This window comes from Saimiri boliviensis, chromosome 17, assembly GCF_048565385.1.
Source record: "Saimiri boliviensis isolate mSaiBol1 chromosome 17, mSaiBol1.pri, whole genome shotgun sequence".
NCBI lineage: Eukaryota > Metazoa > Chordata > Mammalia > Primates > Cebidae > Saimiri > Saimiri boliviensis.
This window is the reverse complement of record NC_133465.1, coordinates 43,571,890-43,593,263: the sequence shown is the minus strand read 5'-3', so window position 1 is coordinate 43,593,263 and position 21,374 is coordinate 43,571,890. Positions and strand designations below refer to the sequence as shown.

Here is a 21,374-nt window from a genome sequence, read left to right as displayed (position 1 = left end):
AGGAGAGGAGCTGAGAGAGCCAGCCCAGATGTTCTGATTTCCCTAACTCCTTTCTGGGCCCTCCTTAATCCTGCCAAGCACCCGATCTGAGGTGGGGTCAGAGGTGGCCTTGGGCTCTGGGGGGAGGAAGAGGGCAGGCCAGCCAGGCAGCATTTCCAGCAAGCAAGCAAGTGTCAGAGCCCCACCAAAGGCCCCCGCTAAGAATGCAGGTCAGCGGGAGGAGCTGTATGGGGAGGAGGGGCGGCCCCAGCCCTGCCCAGACTAGCCCAGCCGGCCCCACAGCTGCCCTCCTGTCCCTGGGGGCAGCGAAGTGGGTAAAGGAGGATGGGACTCACCAAGTTCCTGGGGTCTAACTCCCCTGGAACCAGGAAGACAAAAGAGGCACCCGGAGGAGTGGGGCTGTCATGAGGTCTCAGGAAAATATACCCGTCCCTTCTTCTCCCAGGCTTCTAAATCCAGCAGCAGATGGAAACAAACAACTGGCTCCCAAACCAGTCTGATTTCCTCTATGACCCCTAAATCATTCATTCTGATACTGCCATCCTAAGGTGGCCATAAACATGTGATCCCAGAATCTCCCAAAATAAGTTATGGGTTAGGCCAGGCTGAGTACCAGATTTGGGTTCGAAAAATTGGATTAGGGTTAGAGTGGTAGATATAGAAATCCCACTTGGAGGGCCGGGTGCGGTGGCTCAAGCCTGTAATCCCAGCACTTTGGGAGGCTGAGGCGGGTGGATCATGAGATCATGAGATCAAGAGATCGAGACCATCCTGGTCAACAAGGTGAAACCCTGTCTCTACTAAAAAAAAAATACAAAAATTAGCTGGGCACGGTGGTGAGTGCCTGTAGTCCCAGCTACTCGGGAGGCTGAGGCAGGAGAATTGCCTGAACCCAGGAGGCGGAGGTTGCGGTGAGCTGAGATTGCGCCATTGCACTCCAGCCTGGGTAACAAGAGTGAAACTACGTCTCAAAAAAAAAAAAAAGAAAAAAAAAAAGAAATCCCACTAGGGATAATAATAATTTTGGCAAAAAGTAGAATGAGTTGGTGAAAGAACAGTAACCCACCCTGCCCCTCTGGAGCCTAAAACCTATCTTCTGTCAACTTTCTTAGCCTTGGGACTCTGGAATCATGAGGATTTTTTTTTTTTTTTTTTTTTTTTTTACCCATTTGATGTGAATTAGGCACCAACTTTTTTTGTTTGTTTGTTTGTTTGTTTGTTTGTTTGTTTGTTTTGAGACGGAGTTTCGCTCTTGTTACCCAGGCTGGAGTGCAGTGGCGCGATCTCGGCTCACCGCAACCTCCGCCTCCTGGGTTCAGGCAATTCTCCTACCTCAGCCTCCTGAGTAGCTGGGATTACAGGCACCCACCACCATGCCCAGCTAATTTTTTGTATTTTTAGTAGAGACGGGGTTTCACCATGTTGACCAGGATGGTCTCAATCTCTTGACCTCGTGATCCACCCGCCTCGGCCTCCCAAAGTGCTGGGATTACAGGCTTGAGCCACCGCGCCCAGCCTTTTTTTTTTTTTTTTTTTGAGATGGAGTTTTGCTCTTGTTACCCAGGCTGGAGTGCAATGGTGCGATCTCAGCTCACCGCAACCTCTGCCTCCTGGGTCCAAGCAATTCTCCTGCCTCAGCCTCCTGAGTAGCTGGGATTACAGGCACGCACCACCATGCCCAGCTAATGTTTTTGCATTTTTAGTAGAGACGGGGTTTCACCATGTTGACCAGGATGGTCTCGTTCTCTTGACCTCGTGATCCACCTGCCTCAGTCTCCCAAAGTGCTGGGATTACAGGCTTGAGCCACTGCGCCCGGCCGTGGCACCAACTTTTTATCAAGCACTGGGACGCCTGGGAAGATGTGTACAGAGAATATTTCTGCATATCTCCGGGGGCGGGCGCACGCAGGTCCAGTGCGGGTATGTTTGTGTGCCCTGTGGTTGTGTAACCATGGCGAGTCTCTAGCTATGAGTTGCAGTAGGAGCCTTTCCCTCATACTTTCCAGCTGGGCGGGAGCCCATCAGATAGCTCGGCTGCCTTTCATCGCCTTGTCCCTGATAAGGATCATCCTGGGTGAAGAAATCGCTGCCAGTCACCCCCAGCTCAGTCACAGCCAGGGAATGGACTGACATGCACCCTCCATGGGGATGCCGTGAGGGAGCCAGTGTCTGGGAAAGGCGGGAACCAGTGTTCTTAGCAGGGGAAGGGAAGGAAGGGGCTTGTATGTGGAGGAGGAAAGTGATATCTACAAACTTCGAGCAACCACAGGAATGAGACCAGGGAGGGACAGCCCGGGGATCAACCCAGAGGAAGCACCTCCCTCCTTCTGTACCAGCCACCTCTGGGGCAGGATCAGACACCAGCTCCAACCCAACTCAGTAGACGTGAGGCTTCCCGAAGGGCTGCAGGATCACTGGGAAGCATCCACCCCACTCTGGCCCAGACCTGGTTCTCACTGCTGAGGGACACTAAGTCAAAAAGGAAACACAGCTGGAACACAAAGGAAGCATGATGTAGTTGATGACTTTATTGCATAAAAAACACAGGCTGTTTCTCCCTCCTCCTACCCCCTCAAAGTGAGTTCACAGCAGTTAAAGAAAAAATAAATTCCTACATTTTTCCTCTAGGGGGGCTGCCTAGAAAGACAGGCAGCCAAGCAGCCTAGATCTATAAAAGAGGGGAACAGAAGAAAACCTATCCAAAGCCTCCACCCCCATACCTCAGAGCCTGGGACTTCCACTGGGGGGAGCATGTGTGTCCCCTACCACCACCAACACCCATTTGGGAGTTCCTCCTTAGGATGGCCACTGGTAAAGGCTGTCTCAGTGGCACAGGGAGGGGGTGGCTGGTTTCGATGGGTGGAGGAGAAAGGCATCCCACACCCACAGTGCCCTTCGTCTCTCCCCCTCTCCACCTGGCCAGGCAATTTGCAGGCAGTGCCAACTCTCCTCCTGCCCCCAACCCGCCCAGCAAGGAAGGGGATCTGTGGTTGGGTTAGCAGGAGGTAGGGAAAAGAGGAAAAAGAAAGAACATTACTTCTTAAACTACCCCAGGCCAATGAGTCCCTCAGGAAGGTCACCCTGTCCCTTTTAAGGAGGACCCCTTTGTATACAAACACATATTCCCACCCAGGTCCCAGCCCCCACTTCCCATATAGCTCCCAGACCTTGGCCTGGGCTCCAGCATCTACAAGGGAGGAAAGAGATGCTGGGTCCAGATCCCAGGACCTTGGATGGGGTGAATAAGATGGGGTCTCCCTGGCTGGAGACCCCAGGCTCAGTAGAGAAACACACACATGCACACAGGTACACACAACATACACACACATAACCTAATATTAAATAAAATACCCTTTGCTTATAACTTAAAAATCAATACACAGCTAATCTCCGCAGAGGCCTCTGGGTAAAGAAAGGGAGCAAGGGGAAAGGAGAGGGGTGTCAGAGGGACTCTAAGGCCCCTCTCCAACCTGGGAAAGCCCTCTGGCTGCAGGGGCCTGTGGCCTGCCAGACCCTTCCTCATATCAACTTCTTTCCCCTCTGCCTGGCTCAGGCTCTGCTGGACTTCTCCCCTCCCTCCCTCCCTTCCTTCCTTTCTCCCCAACCCCATGATCAGAATCAAAATGTATTTCTAGCATCTAAAGGAAAAGGAAATGGGGACAGCTTCCTAGATGTCACCTCAGAAGGCAGAACCCCTTCCAGTGGGAGAAAACTCTTTCTTCTCCCTGCCCCTGTGAGATGAGGGGGAGGAGGGAATCCCCTAATGAACATGCTAGGGCAGGGGCAAGGGAAAGCCAGGAACCAAGCTAGAGAGACAGTGGGGCTTAGTTTCTTAGTGATGCCAAAGAGATGGTCAGGCAGGCCGCAGGCCTCCACTCTGAGTGGGAACCAGTGGAGGTCCCTCTGCTGAGACACCCCCAATCTGCACCCAACCCTCTTCCTTCCGTCCTCGAGAAGAAGACAACTGGTGGGAACCTAGGGTAAGGAACTACGTGGATTCTACGGCTGGCTGCCTTGAAAACACAGCTAGGGTAAAAGATGGGGAACATGACTACTCAACTTTATTTCTCATAAAGACCAAGAATTAAGGGCTGAATTAGAGTTGGAGAGGGAAGGGGTTAGTTCCTTCCATCCCCCACCCAATCCCTATCTCTTATTTCAGAAGGAGACTTCCCTACTCGCCCTCCACATCTAACTCTGTCCTTTATCGAACAGCCCCCGCTGGGAAGCTGTCCGGAATGCCAGCCCTCTTCCCCTCTTCCTTCGTGGCTCCATCAGACTGGGTCTGGAAGGGTTCATAAGGAAGCTCATCAAAGGAGTTATTTTTACAGCAACAACCTTCCAAATCAGAGAGAGACACCCCTGCCGAGGGGGACCCCCAGGCTCCCCCATTCCGCCTCGTCTCTCCCTCCGGAAACCCTAGGGGCAGAAGCACTTGTAAGTGGGATGAAAGGGACCTCGCCGCAGGGCGGCTCCGGAGGCGCTTTTATGTCCGGGTTCCCAGGCGCTAAGGACATGTCCAGACAGCCATCCCCAGCCCCCGGGGCTGGCCCCACTTCTCTACGCCCCGGGCGGGAACTGGGACTTGCTGTCTCCTCTAGCCTGTCCCCGCCCGCCGCGGTACGGGTGTCCCACCCCAATCCCCGAGCCCAGGGGCGAGGGAAACCGTGAGGCAGGGGACACCTGAGCGGCATGCACAGCTCCTACCGGCCCAGTCAAATGCATCCTGCCTAGTAGCCCCAGAGACTAAAAACCCCTAGCGCCCCATCTCCCTGTCCCTGCACCACTTTTCCTCCCCCCTGAATAAATATGCACCTTCTCCTCTTCCTCAAGCCACCCCCAAGGACGTCAGACCTGGCGGCTCGCATCCAGCGCCCCCTGGGAGACCCGCAGGGAGGCGGCACCGAGGAGCTCAGTTGGAGGGTGCGGCGCTGCCCTCGGCCTCGCGTTTGCCTTTGCCCCCGGGGGGCTCCACTGCGCCGCCGGCCTTGCCCTCTCCCGGGGCCGCCCCGGTAGCCTCCTCCTTGGCGCCCTCGTGGGTTTTCATGTGCTTGGCCAGGTGGTCGCTGCGCATGAAGACGCGGCTGCAGACTGCACAGGGGAACTTCTTGGTGCCGGTGTGGGTCTGGAGGTGGCGCTGCAGCTCGTCCGAGCGCGTGAAGCGTTTGCCGCAGAAAAGCCAGTTGCACACGAAGGGACGGTCGCCGCTGTGCCAGCGCAGGTGCGCCTTCAGGTGCGACGTCTTGGCGTAGGCTTTCCCGCAGCCCGGGATGTGGCAGTTGTGCAAATGCTTCTTCTTGCCCCCATCAGGCCCACATGGAGCCCCTAGTCGCTCCGCCTCCAGACAGTTGGGGCAGCGACACACGGTCTGGCCTGAGCTGCGGGGCACTGACCGCCGGGAGCCTTTGGGGCGTGCCGCCCCGTCTAGGCTGGAATCGAGCCCTTGGGACTCCGGGGCGGCTGCTTCCAAGGCCTTAGCCCCATCGGGCGGCCCCAGGAGATGCTGCCCTCCGGCAGCTGGAAGGAGGTGGTGCGAATGCGGGTGGGGTGTCGGAGCACAAAGCTGGTGGTCTCCGACGTAGCCCCCCAAGCCCGCCTGAAGCGCCCCGGGGTGGCCAGGTGAGGTCAGCGCTCCCTGAGGGTGGGGGAGGTCCATCCAACTGGTGCCCGGATGAAGGTCCCACCACGAGCCATCCTCCGCGCCTGGGTGAGTCGGCCTGAACCACGATTCATAATGGTGTGACATGTCCGGCTGCAGGAGCTTGGAAAAGGGGCCCGGGGCCAAGGGACTGTCGCTTTCCAGGTCCTCGCAGGTTACCCGCGAGGAGGCCCCTGGCAGCTCATAGCCCTGAGAGAAGTCCACCTCCGGGCCCAGCGGGAGGCTCTGCAGCTCTCCAGGCTGCAGCGGGGAGGGGTAGTCCCCGGCCTCCGGGCTCGTGTGGCCCTGGTAAGTTTGGAGAGGCTGCAGGTCGAGGCGCGGCGGGGAGGCGTGCGGCGCTTCCGTGTGCTGGCTGCCCAGAGAGCCGCAGACAGCGGTTAGCATTGCCGGGATCCGGGGTGGGGTGAAGGCAGGGACGGTCAGGGGCACCTCAGACAGGACCTAAAGGAGGCAAAGAAGCGGAGAAGTAAGGGAAATAACCAGCTCACTTTCCCTTCTAACCCCGGTGCCAGTCCTGCAAAGTTCTCCTCTCTGGCCCCAGGTGTGAAAAAGAAGGATGCACCTCTGGACCGGGACTAGAGATCAGTTCAGAGAATTGGGAGTGAGAGGAAGGGTCCAACATGTGAGGTTCTCATCCAAAGATAGAGGATGATGGAGGTCTACCTTCCTCTAAGTGATCCCTGCCATAGAACCCAGCTCATCCCTTGAGTTGGGCCACTCCCAGGCTGGCAGGTCAGATACACCTACAGCACAGTGCTAGAACCGTCCCCACCCCAGCTGCCCAGGCCAGCGCAAGGGGCAGTGGCATTTCCCCCTGCAGACCTGTTGCCAGCCCAAATGGAAGATCTAGGCCCATCTGAGCTTCCCCAGTTTAACTCAGGATACAGATGGGGAGAGGGGATGGTCCGTTTCTGAAACCCAAAGCTTCAGGTGACCTGTCCCTCAGAAAGCCCCAAAGGAGTCCTGAGTCTTTAGAGAAAGAGTTCTCATGCTATTCTCAAAGCACGTTCAGTAATGAAAAGCATTTCATCCCCTGCACTGGCCCCCACCTGGCCTGGTCCAATCGGTCCCACTAAACCGACTTCCATGCCCCCGCCCCCTTCCCGCAAGCAGGGACTTCACGTCCCTGGGGAGCAACTCTCCAGCCACCAGATACCCCCTGGAATCTAAGAGATACCCCCCACCAGAAAAAGCTAAATTGCCATCCCTCTCCTGACCCATACCAGTGCCAGGCAACTCTCTGGCTGCCACCCACACTCTTCTCCATGTTAGGGGAGGCTTAGATATGAAGTTGGGAGGGAATGACTACCCCAGAGAAGAGCTTAACAGCAAGCTCTGGAAGGTAGCATCATACCCCTTTAAGTGATACAGGGTCAGAGTACAGGAAGAGAAGGGCAACAAGAGAAGCCACAATCACAGAGCTTAAGAGCAACAATTGGCTGGGCGCGGTGGCTCACGCCTGTAATCCCAGCACTTTGGGAGGCCAAGGCAGGTGGATCACAAGGTCAAGAGGTCGAGACCATCCTGGTCAACATGGTGAAACCCCGGCCGGGTGCGGTGGCTCAAGCCTGTAATCCCAGCACTTTGGGAGGCCAAGGCGGGTGGATCACGAGGTCGAGAGATGGAGACCATCCTGGTCAACATGGTGAAACCCCGTCTCAACTAAAAATACAAAAAAAATTAGCTGGGCATGGTGGCACGTGCCTGTAATCCCAGCTACTCAGGAGGCTGAGGCAGGAGAATTGCCTGAACCCAGGAGACGGAGGGTGCGGTGAGCCGAGATCGCGCCATTGCACTCCAGCCTGGGTAACAAGAGCAAAACTCCGTCTCAAAAAAAAAAAAAAAAAAAAAGAGCAACAATTGCCCAAAAAGATGATATAAGGGAGTTCGTCCCAGGCATGGATCATTTTTTAGAAGCCCCCCAGATGATTCTTATATGGAGCCAATTGCTGAGAACCAATGCTTCAGGCCAATCTTATTTTGAAGAGGAGAGAACAGGCTGAATGACTTGGCACAGTGACTTGGAAACAAGGATGTTCATTTATTCGTTCAGTCAACCAGGTCTCTTAACTCCTGGACTCCCAGTGTGTTACTGTCTGTAAACCAGTCTTTCTGTAACCCATTAGAACCCTAAAGACCCCCAACCCTTTCTCAACCACATGTCTGTGGCTTGAAGGTCACTCTCTTCTCACCACCTCTCCCTAAGGCCTGGAAGTCCTGGTGCCTCAGCTGGACAGGTTTGTGTGCGTGGGTCTTCTCTACTAGTCCCGGAGGAGGCCAGTGATTTAGGGCAGGGTTGTTTCCTTCCCACAGCAGGGTTTAGCTGACCCTACCACCTTCTGCCTCTGCAACCAGGGAGGTGGCACTGATAGCCTGGGAGAGGGAGGAAGAGGAGAACAGGGGGGCCTACTCAGGCTCTGGCAGCTTCACGGCAAGAAAGGAACAGGGCGAAGCTGCAGGAGTGGAGCCCCAGGCTGGGGCGGGGCAGCACAGAAGGGGCTGGGCAGGAGCTGTGAGGCCCGGGACCCTAACAGCTTTCAGCGCCTGGGAACTGCCCCAGGGGCTGCAGAGTGGGAAGCCTAGAATGGTCTGGGCTCCAGAGTGGCTTCTCCAGACAGACAACCAGAGAGCCCAGGTCTGGGATGCAACGGCCTGCTACCAAGATTTCGGAAACCCAAAGCCGGGTGATTCTCAGGTTCTAACACCTGCCCCATTGGGTAGAAAACTGCCCTCGAACTGGCTCAGTCTAGCAGAAGACGCAAGACTAAGACTCTGGGAGAGTGGAAAGGGGGCAAGACCTGAGGGTGATAGGGAGCCACCCTTAGGTGGCAACTCTTAAGTTGCCTCTATGGCCCTTGACCCACCCGCCCCAGACGGGCAGCGCTGCCCTGCCCCGGAACTGAGAGGAAAGAAGGCGAACAGGACTGAGTGCCAAGTATGTGTTTGGTTCACCTCCAGGCCCAGAAAGATTTCGGGAAAGAAGAGAGCACGGCGCATGTCGCAGGCTTCTCGCTCCCCGAAGTGGGAAGGCGAGTCGGGGCACCCTTATGCCCCATTCCTCTCTGCCTCTTCGGATCACCGGCTAGTACTCCCAGTTCTCAATGTCCCAGTCCTCTGGTTGTCCCAGTCGCTCCAGTTGCCCCGGTTTCCAGCCTCCTCGGTCCTCCAGTCTCTCCCGTCTGCCCGGTTTTCCCTCCGTCGGGTTCTAACCCCTCAGATCCCTTAGGACCACCCTGCTTTCAGGGCCATAGGTGGCTGGGGCGCGTTCGGAGCGCGTTTTTTCGAGAGGATCTCCGTAGCGCGCACCCCTGGCCACCCTGACCCGGGCTCCTACCTCGAGGCTGCGCGCGGGCTCCGGGCACAGCTGGCTGGTGCGCTACAGACTGGCGCTCATGGGCTCTGGGCGCCGGCGAGCTCTCCAGGGGCTAGGGGCAGGAGCCGAGGGAGAGCCGGACCCGGCAGCAGGCGGCAGGCTGCAGGCGGCTGGTGGCGGGCGGCGGGCGGTGGAGGAGGTGAGCGCCGGCGAGAGGGCGGAGGACCGAGGGCGGGCAGGAGCCAGCGAGCGAGCGAGCGAGGCCAGCTCCGCCCGTGACTCACCCGCGAACTCTGCCTTCATCCTCTCCCCAGCGCTGCTTTTTCCCCCCCGAACTCGCGGCCCCGCCCACCTCACCTGCTGCTGCCTTTAACCCTTGCGGGCTTGGACTGGAGGCGCAACCCGGCCGCCGAGGAGGGGGCGGGCAGGAGTGGGGGAGGAAAGCTAACTAGGCCGTGCGCCGCCCGCTCCCTCGCTCCTCCCTGGTCCCCTCCACTCCCTGGGCGAGGGGCCCAGGTGGGGTGATTCCCAGGTTCTAAGACCCGCCCCACCGGGTGGAAAACTGCCCTTGAACTGGCTCAGTCTAGCAGGGACACAGGACTAAGACCCGGGGGGACTGGATAAGGGGGAAGGTCCTGGGGGAGATACGGAGCCACTCTTGGGCGGCAACCCTTAGGTTGCCTCGATGGCTCTTGACCCACCCTCTCTGGACTGGAAGCGCTGCTCCGGAACTGGGAGGAAAGAAGGGAAAAAGATTGAGCGCCAAGTATGTGTTCAGTTCGCCTCCAGGCCTAGGCCGTGAGAAATCTCCCTTGGCTGCCCTCCTTCACCATTCCCCCGACCTCGGACCCCCGTCCCCTGCCCTGCCTCACCGCCGCTCCGCGCAGTTTCTCTCCACCACCACCCTTCCGCGTCCTTTTTTCCCTCTCGCTTTCGGGTTCTTCCTTTCTGACCTTTCTGGGTGACCACCTCCTCTCCTCCCTCCTCCCAGACTCCCCACCCACCCACCGCACTGGTCTCTGCTGCACCCACTCCCGTCCCAGGCCCCGGCAGCTCTCACTCTGCTCCTCACCGTAGGCAGCAACCCCAGTGCCTCTCCTCGCCCTCCTTTCCTTGGGAAAGTGCTCAGCCTAGGCACACCCTCGACCCCGCGCACCCGGTTCCGAAGAATGGACAGGCGCCTGAATGGCCCTGGGAAGGGACACTTCTGAAAATAGTTGATCTATCCCTCGCCACCACTCCTTCCTAATTCTCACCGGAATATCTAAACCCAAGGCTCTTAATTTGGGGAGGGGTATTGGATTCCTTTGAGGAAAATGCACAAGCTCAGAGCAATAGTCTGGTAAAATTTCAGGAGGCTCGCGGAGCTCACAAAAACTTCTCTCAAAACCTGGATGGGTCGACATTTCCGAGACCGGCCAAGCACCGGAGGGCAGGGAAGTTCCACCCCCACTCACCCACCCATCCTTCTGCCTGGGCGCCCAGGTGGCCCCGTGCTTCTTTCCAGATTGACACCTCCCATGCCGTAGTGTTCACCTCTCCGTGTGACGCCTTTTTTGCAGGCGACTGCCGATGATTTTCCTATTTATTTCGTTTTGCGGGTTGGTCTCCCTTGTGCGCTTTGCTATCGGCTTTTTAAAAAATTCGTTATCCTCTTTACAGTCGATTTCATTCTTGAATTCAGGCTGATTTAATCTCACCTCTGCAGCCCCTATTCCATCCCCTGCATCTCCGCTTGGGACACACTCAAACTGTAACTTAAAAATAGTTAAACCGAGTCCACAAGCCGGGCGAAAATCAATCCATGTGTGTACGCTTATGTGTGTGTGCTATCCCCGCTAGACATCTTATGCAGAATCGATGTCGGATTCATCTGTGCATCTCCCTCTTTTCTAAGGCTCAGTTCCCTCATCTGGACAACCTGGGTACACATTGGTAGAGTCTCCTGCGGGATTAAAGGAATCGATGTGCCTAAAAATGCTTAGCCCACAGGGCCCCTGGTAAGCACCAGGCAAATGGAAGATATCCTTGTTATAATTATTAAATAAGTCAGTTCCCAGTAAATATTGTTTGGATTAAGGTATATGCACAAAGACCTGTGGACGAGAAGTTTATCGATTTAAGTTCCAGTCCCAGCCCTGCACTTGCTAAACTGGCAGGTCAGGTGACTCTAAGCCTCAGTTTTCTCCTTGGTGAAATGCTGTAAGAGCAGCCACCATGCTAGGGAAAGCATTTGAAAGCTGGAGGCGCTGCGTGACATTGGGGGATTGAGATTTCTGATAAGTCTGGGTTTCCTTTTTGCCTTCTTGGTGCTTGGCACCCTGGATGTGGATTCACAGGAACTGCTCTGGATCTTAGTGCCCATGGCTAAATTGACAATCCTCTTCATCAATTTGGCTTTCTCTCCATCCACTTAGCCTGCAAATCCTAGCCAGTTGAGTTTGTATACTAGTTCACAGCCACCTCTGGAATAAAGTAGAAGCTCATCAGAAGGTCCAAAACAGAGCCCCCAGTGGGGAACTCTGGTTCCTGATTTGACCTCTGGACATTCCTGCCTCCTCCTCCAAGCCACCTGCTGGTGCTGTATCTACTGTTCCTAAAGTGCTAAAGCCAGTGCAGGGGTCTGACTCTGGGTCAGGGGACCAATTTCTCCTCCCATTTATAGGCACCAGATTGCTTTCTCTTCCTGCCCCCTTCTGTCTTTCCCTGGAAAGCAACAGGGATTCAGCCCGAGGATGGTAAACACTCTCTGCTGTTTTCACTCTAGGCCCCCTTTAACCCTACGCCGATCCAACCAGACCTGCAGCCATCTGGAGTCTCACGAGCAAAGACCCTTCATCTGCCTGCAGCTCATCAGCAGAAAATTCAACAACAATGTAGTTGTCTCTGGAAACTCCCAGCCATTTTGATTTCCTGCTCTGCCTAGGTTTTTGTCGCTCACTCAGGGTACTGGCGCTATCTTTCTTCCAGATCCCTCTCTCCTTGCAGTCCTCTGCTTCCAGCCCTTTCCATTTCCCACTTGCTAGATGTTTTCCCACTGAACGACAGCTCATGGTCTGACACTGACATGATGAGCAAGGTCACAACAGCCCACTGCCCATATACTTATTGCTACTCAAAACTGAACAGTGCAGCTCATCACATCTCCCGTATAAACTGAGATCTGTCTTGGACTTGGGCCATTTCTACTGCTCTTCCTCATTCCCTCAAATAAATAGTCAGCTTTCCCCCACAAGTGTCCACCCCCGATTCCTGCCACCCCTTTTCTTCTCAAGTTTCATCTATAGTCAGTGACCCACTTGTGCCTGGAGAAACCTCATTAGTCTGCATGTTTATCATAACCAGCATTTATTTACTGAGCACCTACTATGTTCCAGGTGCTTTATACAAATATCTCTAATTCTCATGGGCATGCAGCAAAGTGATTATTATTATTCCCATTGTACATACGAGGAAGCCAAAGATCAAAGAAGTTAAATGATCTGTCCAAGATTACAGTTGTTAAAAGACAGAAGAAGAGGCCAGGCATGGTGGCTCACGCCTGTAATCCTAGCACTTTGGGAGGTCGAGGTGGGTGGATCACCTGAGGTCAGGAATTCAAGCCAAGCCTGGCCATCATGGTGAAACCCCATCTCTATTTAAAAAAAAAAAAAGACAGAAGTAGAAACTCAATTCAGATTTCTCAGGCTCCAAAGCCTGTATTCTGCCTCAATATGGCAGAATTGATGACCCTGGAAGTCTGGCTCCCCTAGAGCCCGAAGGCAGAAGGAGACAGCATTCTTAAATGAATCCCTAGATCAAAGCCATCTCCTATCTTGAGTCTAATGGACAAACTGATCCCATCTTGAATTGCTGAGACAAGTCAGACTCTACACTTGTGATCCCTTCCAAACCTCAATTGTCCTGTAGAGATTGCACTATGAGAATATCAAAGCTGGTCTAGCCCCAAATTGTCTAGTCCAAGCCCTTGTTTTACTGGTAGGGAAACTGAACCCCAAAACAGGGAGGTTAGTAGCAAGTTAGAAGCAGAGCTGGGACCAGACCAGAGTCTCCTAATTCCTGTTTTTCTCTTCTCATTCACTCTTTATTTCCCACTCCCACCTCCAGGCTGCATTTCCAAGCCTGCAAGCTGATGACCTGGATGTCAACTTATTCCTTCTTCCCCTCCTCTCTCTATCACACTCTCCTGATTCCTAGAAAACCAGGTAGAGCCTAGAGCTGGGGTCAAATAGTTTTCTTTTATTCATCCTTTATTCATTCAATAAACACTTATTGAGGGTCTACTTAAGGCCAAGCACAATGCTGGACACTAATTTTCTCATAAATTCCAGTATCACTAGCTACCACCATCCCTTTCAGTCTAGAAGATGAACCCAGCTAAGGATAGTTCATCTGGATGTTAATATGTGTATATCTACAAATGTATGTACATATCATGCCTTGTGTACCTGCGGGCTTGAGTGTAGGGTGTCTGTCTTCTGTCCTCCATCATAAAGGGAGTTTCCCACAGGATGTGGATAGTGGTTTCTCCCTTACTACCCTTGCAGGAGTTCTGTCATTTGGGATCTTCCAGGCAGTGAGTGTGTGTGCTCTGCATTTCTATTAACATTTATTTGCCTTTCCTTTCTCTCAGAATAAAGTTCCCAGCTATGAATCCCTATTCCGCTTCACTGGGCTGACTACCCCAGCCCAGTCAAAAGACCTCCAAGGGATCCCTTTGGTTCTCCATGCAAACCCTATCAAGATCTCTCTCTCTTATCTCCCCCTCTCCAAATCAGAAAGAACCAGACCCTTCTCTATGATCCCCACTTTAGAGTGGAGACCTGATCCTCTTTGTGGAGTTCCCCTGTACTGGACAGGGTACAGCCTCTCTTACCAGTCCATGGAGCCCAGAGCTGGCGGTGGCAGTGAGGGCCGAGTGGTGGTGATAAAAGAGACAGGCTTTATAAAGGAGGCGACAGGCAGTGCCAAAGGGGGAGGTGAAGGAGGGAGCAGGGATGCTGCCAAGTCCCTCACGGCCTCGGAAGCTTTTAGGATAATCCAGGAAACAGTGGCCCCCAGCTCTCCCAGGGGAGTGGTAGGGGGTGAGAGCTGAGTCCTTGAGGTCTGCCAGGAAAGGAGGATTTCAGCAGGGAGTGGGGGCTGGGAGCACTTCCTTCCTTCCCCAGAGTTGGCTGGGCAGTGGGAGAGGGACAACGTGGTTCTTGCAGGATGGAGAACCTACAGCGTTGCTAGGGTCGAGAGCTGGGATGGCTGGAACTCTCCAAATTCCATCCCCTCTTTCTGAGGTTTCCTCCACGGACTTGGTGGGAAAGAAAGAAGTTCCATTTTCCAGACCCGAAAGGTGCGTTCACTGCCCCCTGCCGCAACACACACACACACACATACCACACAGCTTCAAGTTAGTACCTCCTTGCAGAGCTTCACGTCAGTGTCGTTGGTCTCTCCTGCCTCCCTGAGCCACAATTTCTCTCATTCCCTTTTCATCTTCTCTTTACATACACACCTCCCAACTGGGATCCCCCAGGAGGACCCAGTGTAATCTATCTTTTGGACCTACGGTCTCTCATTTTCAAATGGGAAGGGAAGACTCTTTCCCTGACTTGGGATGGGGTGGGGCAGCTTGGGATGGACGAGAGATCACCTAAGACCAGAGGCAAAGTCCAGCCAAGAACTGTTCTAGACAGTTCAGGACTCCTGGAACTCCAGGAGGGTGAAGAGCTTGGGAAGATGGCCTGGAAAAAGGGGAAGGGGCCTGAAGGTGAATTTAGGGGGAGTCCCTAGATCTGTAACTATTTATATGAGCCTAATTTTAGAGTCGTTCTAAGTTTAGGTATACTGGCTAACAAAAACATGTCCTAGGGCAGAGACAGACAAAGAACCAGGAAGGAGAATGGAGATGACACAGCATAAGACTTGTTTCTCAAAGCTCACTGAAGCTGAGCATTCTGACCCACATAGGAGAGTGGCCTGGGGGCTTTCCAGGGGATGACATCCCATTTGTGGCAATAACCCAATGCCCTTGGCAGAGGACAGGAGCAGATGTACCCCCTCTACACACACCAGAACCCAGTACCCCAAGACTTGCATGCCACCTCCCTCCCACAGGATGAGCCAGGGAGTCTTCACCCAAAACTCTTCTCCTGCTCCTCCCCCTATACCCTCAGCAATCTCTAGACTGGGGATTCCCAGTCTCTTCATTAACTTTTCAGCAATTATCCCATAAAGGCCCCGACAAGTCCTTCCTCTCCCCATTTTAGAGATGAGAACACTGAGGCACTGAAGAGGTAAAAGCTCAGCAGAAAGCCACCCATCAAGCAGGAGAGAATAGAGTAGCAGAGGGCTTAGGAGGCAGAGATGCACCCCTTTCTTCAATCTTAGGCAAAATTGGAAGGACAGGGCTGGCACAAGCCCCTGGAGGAACCCAGGCGTCAGGACTGAGGAAGGCTCCAGGGAGGGGCTTCCCTGTCCCTCCCCACCTTCCAGCACAGAAAATCAGAGTGGGGAGGGGAAACAAGCTGAGGAGACCACACAGGTGGAGTAAATAATGTTAATACAGGAGCATTATCACTAGGGCATTTCCTCATGGATAAATGTCTCAAATACCAAAGGATGCCTCCAAATTATAGTTAATTACAGAGTTGATTTGCATAAATTATAAGGTGAGCATACAAATTCTTTCAATCGGTTCCATATGCTTAGGTAGCAGGTCCAGTCCAAAAGATGGGAGAATCTTGGGGTGGGGGGAGTTTGGAAGAGGAAAAAGACCCAGCCCTCGACCTGGACCTTCAGGCCCACACACCTTCCCCGGGCCTTTGGATCAGTCAGCAGTGTGTGGAGACCCTGCCTGGAGAGCAATGAACACAGCCAGCACCCTACTTGGCAGGAGACCCCCTTTCCTCCTCTATTTGCACCTCCAGACAGTGCGCTTTCCCAACAGCAATGATGGGCGGGTGGGAGAGAGGAGCTGGGAAACCAGGGGTGGGTGCCACGGGGCCTATAGCTTGGAGTTGGGGGCGGGACTCCAGAGTCCTGGCTTCTGGCCTTCAGAGCCAGAAGAAGGGAGGGGGCTGAGGAAGCTGAAGACCCAGTGCGGCTAAGGGTAGATCCAAGTCAAGCCCCTCTCTCTTGATCTCAGCTCCCCTATCCGCCCCTGGCCCCCCACACCGAGCCACCTCCCCCAACTCCAGCTCACTCCCCGCGCCAGCCCTCCGATCTCAGGTTTGATGTTGCCGCTGCCTGCACCTTCCAGGTGGCTCCTCAGCGGCTCAGACTCCCAGACTTTCGTCTCCAGTGCCTGGGCCTATTTCCTCTGCCCTCGCCTCCTGGTCTCCCACCTCCTCCTCCCACCCCTAGCTGCTAAGACTCTACTTCCTTCTTCAGCTCTCTAATTTGTTCCTCCCTCCGGCCCCCATCCTCAGCCCCAGAGGCCCGTATCCTACTGTTCTTCCGTCCATCTTTCTCCTCCTTGCCCAGCCTCCCTGCCCTAATGATCCCAGGGCTCCCCTACACTCAGCTGTCAGCTTCCCCTTCCCAACCAACAAATGCTTTCTGCTTTCCAAGCTACTCTTCCCCCCACCCTAAACTTTCCTGCCTCATGTCCCCCAAATCCTTACCGCATGTAGTTCTCTGATTTTTCTCAACATACCTGCTCCCAAGGCAGAAGCTACTGGATTTGCTTAGGTTGCAAGGAGGAGGCTGGGCTAAGTAAGGTCTTCGAAATGTGTGCAGGTGAGAATTTACCTTCATCTTTTTATCTTAGGGCAGGGGAAGACGACGAAGAAAGAGCCCAAAATGGTGTCTGGTACTTAGCAAGTATTTTACAAACATTTGTTGAATTAACAAATGAGATGGAAATGGGCACCAGCTTGTGAAAATTCTATGGCAGTGTCAACTTGCTGACAAAAATTACTTCTTGTCTCGATTAATTTTCAGGTCTCCTATGCCACTTTTGTACCCACCAACCTGAGCTGACCTGCCCGAGACAGAGTCTCTTTCTGTTGTCCAGGCTGGAGTGCAGTGGCATCATCCTGGCTCACTGCCACCTCTGCCTCCTGAGTTCCAGCGATTCTCATGCCTCAACCTCCTGAGTAACTGGGATTACAGGTGACCACCACCATGCCTGGCTAATTTTTGTGTTTTCAGTAGAGACAGAGTTTCACCATGTTAACCAGGCTAGTCTTGAACTCCTGGCCTTAAGTGATCAGCCTTGCCTCAGCCTCCCAAAGGGCTCGGATTACAGGCATGAGACACAACGCCCGGACTAAGCATCCTAAAATGCCACTCCATCTTGGCACTCCCCATCTCCCACACATCCACTGACTCCACAGGGCTAACTGTGCCATTCAGGACCCTCCGACTTGACCTCTATCCCCTGTGCAGCCTTCTCCTGCTGGTCCTCATACAAACCCTAGAGCCCAGCTCAGCCCAACGGACACGATGTTCACCAAACACATTCAGCCTTCCTACCTTTGTTGAAGCCATTTCCACCCCTGCCAGCCATTCTTGCCTCAGGAAAGCACATTATCCTTCAAGCTCCTGGCTGGCCCATAGGCGGCTTTCTCTGCAAAGGCTTCTCTTATCAGCACATCACTGGCGTGCTCCTCTGAACTTCCTTAGCCCTTGTTGCCTCATGCTCTGCTTCCATGGGCTTGTTTTCTTATCTTCCCTACTGGTTGGATCCTTGAGGGCAGGGACTATATCCTTTTCATACCACAGGGTCCTCAGCCTAGAGCCTTTCTTTGAGAAAGGGGTGGATAAGCCACAGCTGAGTCAATTAGAGAAAGGGCTCCTCAGAATCCAAACTTCCAGAAGCTCCCCACCTGGGGGAGGGCAGCAGTGAAGGCAAAAATCTGGGTTGGGGGAAGACACAATAGGGGACTTGAAACCCAGAGATCCGTGAAGCAAGCACACACAGCTTCCTGCTTTCCCCCTGGCTGGCCCTGGTTGTGTGATGGAGGTGGAAGGACCCAGAGAGTATCTGGGACATTCAGGGTTGGAATGGGGGCTGAGGGAGAGTGAAGCCCCCCCACCCTGTCATCCTGCCTGGAACAAGGAATTGGAGGTTTGGGGTGAAAGGAGCAAGGGCAGTGAGTGGAGACCGGAGAAAGGACTGGGTGGGTGTCAGTCAAGGAGGCAGGCAGAGGCAGAAAAAGCAGAATCCTCTAGTCCCTCGGTAGGAATTTAAACTTTCTTTTTCTTATTCAGATAAAATCTTCCGGTGTTGCCCAGGCTGGAGTGCAGTGGCGCAATCTTGGCTCACTGCAACCTCCACCTCCAAGGTTCAAGGGATTCTCGTACCTCAGCCTCCCAGGTAGCTGGGATTACAGGTGCACATCACTGCACCTGGCTAATTTTCATATTTTTAGTAGAGGCGGGGTTTCACCATGTTGGCCAGGCTGGTCACAAACTCCTGACCTCAAGTGATCTGCCCGCATCGGCCCCCCAAAGTGCTGGGATTACAGGCGTGAACCACCGCGCCCGGCCCAGGAATTTAAACTTCTTACAAAGGTGGAAAGATCCCAATCATGTCACACCTCAGCTCAAAAACATTCAATAGCTCCCCATTACTTACAGGAGAAAAATCTACACTCTTAGGCCTAGAATTGAAGCCCCATTCCCCATCTGGCCTCAGCCTGCCTTGCCAGCCACATCCCTTCCCACTCCCCAGGAGTCATTCCCATTCCACTGCAGGCTTCTTTTTTTTTTTTTTTTTTTTTTTTTTTCAGTTTTGAGACGGAGTTTCGCTCTTGTCACCCAGGCTGGAGTGCAATGGCGCGATCTCGGCTCACCGCAACCTCCGCCTCCTGGGTTCAGGCAATTCTCCTGCCTCAGCCTCCTGAGTAGCTGGGATTACAGGCACACGCCACCATGCCCAGCTAATTTTTAGTATTTTTAGTAGAGACGGGGTTTCACCATGTTAACCAGGATGGTCTCGATCTCTTGACCTCGTGATCCACCCGCCTCGGCCTCCCAAAGTGCTGGGATTACAGGCTTGAGCCACCGCGCCCGGCCCCACCGCAGGCTTCTACTCCATCCTTACCATCCACATACTTTCACACCCCACAGTGTCCCATGTGTGAAATACCCCATTTCTGTGCCCCATGAGCTACTATTGACCTTTTAAATCCCAACTCTCAGCACTTTGGGAGGCTAAGACAGGCAGATCATGAGGTCAGGAATTTGAGATATGCCTGGCCAACGTGTTGAAACACTGTCTCTACTAAAAATACAAAAATTAGCCAGGCGTGGTGGCGTACGCCTGTAATCCCAACTACTCAGGAGGCTGAGACAGGAGAATTGCTTGAACCTAGGAGGCAGAGGTTGCAGTGAGCCAAAATTGTGCCACTGCACTCCAGCCTGGGCAACAGAGCAAGACTGCATCTTAAAAAAAAATAAATAAATAGGCCAGGTGCGGTGGCTCAAGCCTGTAATCCCAGCACTTTGGGAGGCCGAGACGGGTGGATCACAAGGTCAAGAGATCGAGACTATCCTGGTCAACATGGTGAAACCCCGTCTCTACTAAAAATACAACAATTAGCTGGGCATGGTGGCATGTGCCTGTAATCCCAGCTACTCAGGAGGCTGAGGCAGGAGAATTGCCTGAACCCAGGAGACAGAGGTTGCGGTGAGCCGAGATCGCGCCATTGCACTCCAGCCTGGGTAACAAGAGCGAAACTCTGTCTCAAAAAAAAAAAAGAAAAGAAAAGAAAAAGAAAATAATAAATAAATAAATAAATAAATAAATAAATAAATAAATAAATAAATCCTTTTTGTCAACATCACTGAGAGTTGGCCTCATGGGCTTCAAGACACTGCATAAAAAACATGCCCTGACTCTTATTCTTTCACCCTGACACTGTGCCCAGTGCCCTGTCATGAATCCAAGGTCAGGGCTGGCAGACAAGGCTCCATAAGAGGCCCGGCATCCTGTGTCCTGGCCAACTGGGCACGGCCAGCAACCTGCAGCCAAGGTCACGCAGAGAACCTCCAGCAGGATCCCACGAAAGGAGAATTAGAGAGGAGGCTGGGTATGAGGACCTGGCAGGCAGAATCAGGCAAGGATGGGGAGGGAGGGCAGTGCCCTGGAAAGGGGGCCGGTCTCATTGTTGTGGTCTGTCTGGGAGATTCCTCCCCTTTTTAATTTGCTTCCTGATTGAGGGGTTGGCTCTGCCTGCCCAGCTCCCCCATCATTATCTGCTGCCGGTGGCTCAGGTGCTGGCGAGCCTGGCGTGGCCCCTAGGTTATTACCTGGAGCTCTGGGGGTGGCAGAGGCTGCCCCTCTGGCCGGGGTGGGGGCCTGTCTGGAATCTGCCCTGATCCTGCCACCCACAGGGCAGCCATCTTGATGCCCAGCATAGTGGGCACATTGACTTGGTTCCAGGAAACAGCCAATCCCAGGCAGACTTCAAGGTGTAGATAAGCTTCATCTTTCTTTCTTTCTTTTTTTTTTTTTTTAAGACGAGGTTTCACCATGTTGGTCAGGCTGGTCTTGAACTCCGGACCTCAGGTGATCTACCCGCCTTGGCCTCCAAAGTGCTTGGATTACAGGCATGAGCCACCACGCCCACCCATAAGCTTCATCTTTCTTTCTTTCTTTTTTTTTTTGAGACGGAGTTTCACTCTTGTTATCCAGGCTGGAGTGCAATGGCACAATCTCGGCTCACCGCAACCTCCGTCTCTTTGGTTCAAGCAATTCTCCTGCCTCAGCCTCCCCAGTTGCTGGGACTACAGGTGTGCACCACCATGCCCAGCTAATTTTTGTATTTTCAGTAGAGACGGGGTTTCACCATGTTGACCAGGATGGTCTCGATCTCTTGACCTCGTGATCCACCCGCCTCGGCCTCCCAAAGTGCTGGGATTACAGGCTTGAGCCACCGCGCCCGGCAGCTTCATCTTTCAAATGCCTACAGTATGGATTCAAAAACCTGAAGGACTGGGTACAGTGGCTCATGCCTGTAATCCCAGCACTTTGGGAGGCCAAGGTGGGTGGATCACTTGAGGTCAGGAGTTAGAGACTAGCCTGGACAACATGGTGAAACCCCATCTCTACCAAAAATACAAAAATTAGCCGGGCATGGTGGTGCACACCTATAGTCCCAACTACTTGGGAGGCTGAGGCATGAGAATCACTTGAACTCAGGAGCCACAGATTGCAGTGAGCCAGGATCAGGCCGCTGCACTCCAGTCTGGGCCACAGAGTGAGACTCTGTCTGAAAAAAAAAACACAACAAAACAAAACCTGAGACAGCCAGCCACAGTGGCTCATGCCTATAATCCCAGCACTTTAGGAGGCCATAGTGCACAGACTGCTTAAGCCCAGGGATTCAAGATCCGCCTGGGCAATATAGCCAGACCTCATTTCTACAAAAAGTACAAAAATTAGCTGTTTATGGTGAGGGT

At 53.7% G+C, this 21,374-nt stretch overlaps 1 protein-coding gene across 1 annotated transcript; it reads right to left on the bottom strand.

Moving 5' to 3' along the window:
• Positions 1-2,488: 2,488 nt before the first annotated feature.
• SP6 (Sp6 transcription factor) lies at positions 2,489-9,299 on the bottom strand. Its single transcript, XM_003931211.4, has 2 exons — positions 8,994-9,299; positions 2,489-6,100 (listed from the first exon to the last, which is right to left on the bottom strand). Exon 2 carries the CDS (start codon positions 6,041-6,043, stop codon positions 4,913-4,915), a length of 1,131 nt encoding a protein of 376 aa, XP_003931260.1. The 5' UTR covers positions 6,044-6,100; positions 8,994-9,299; the 3' UTR covers positions 2,489-4,912.
• Positions 9,300-21,374: the final 12,075 nt, after the last annotated feature.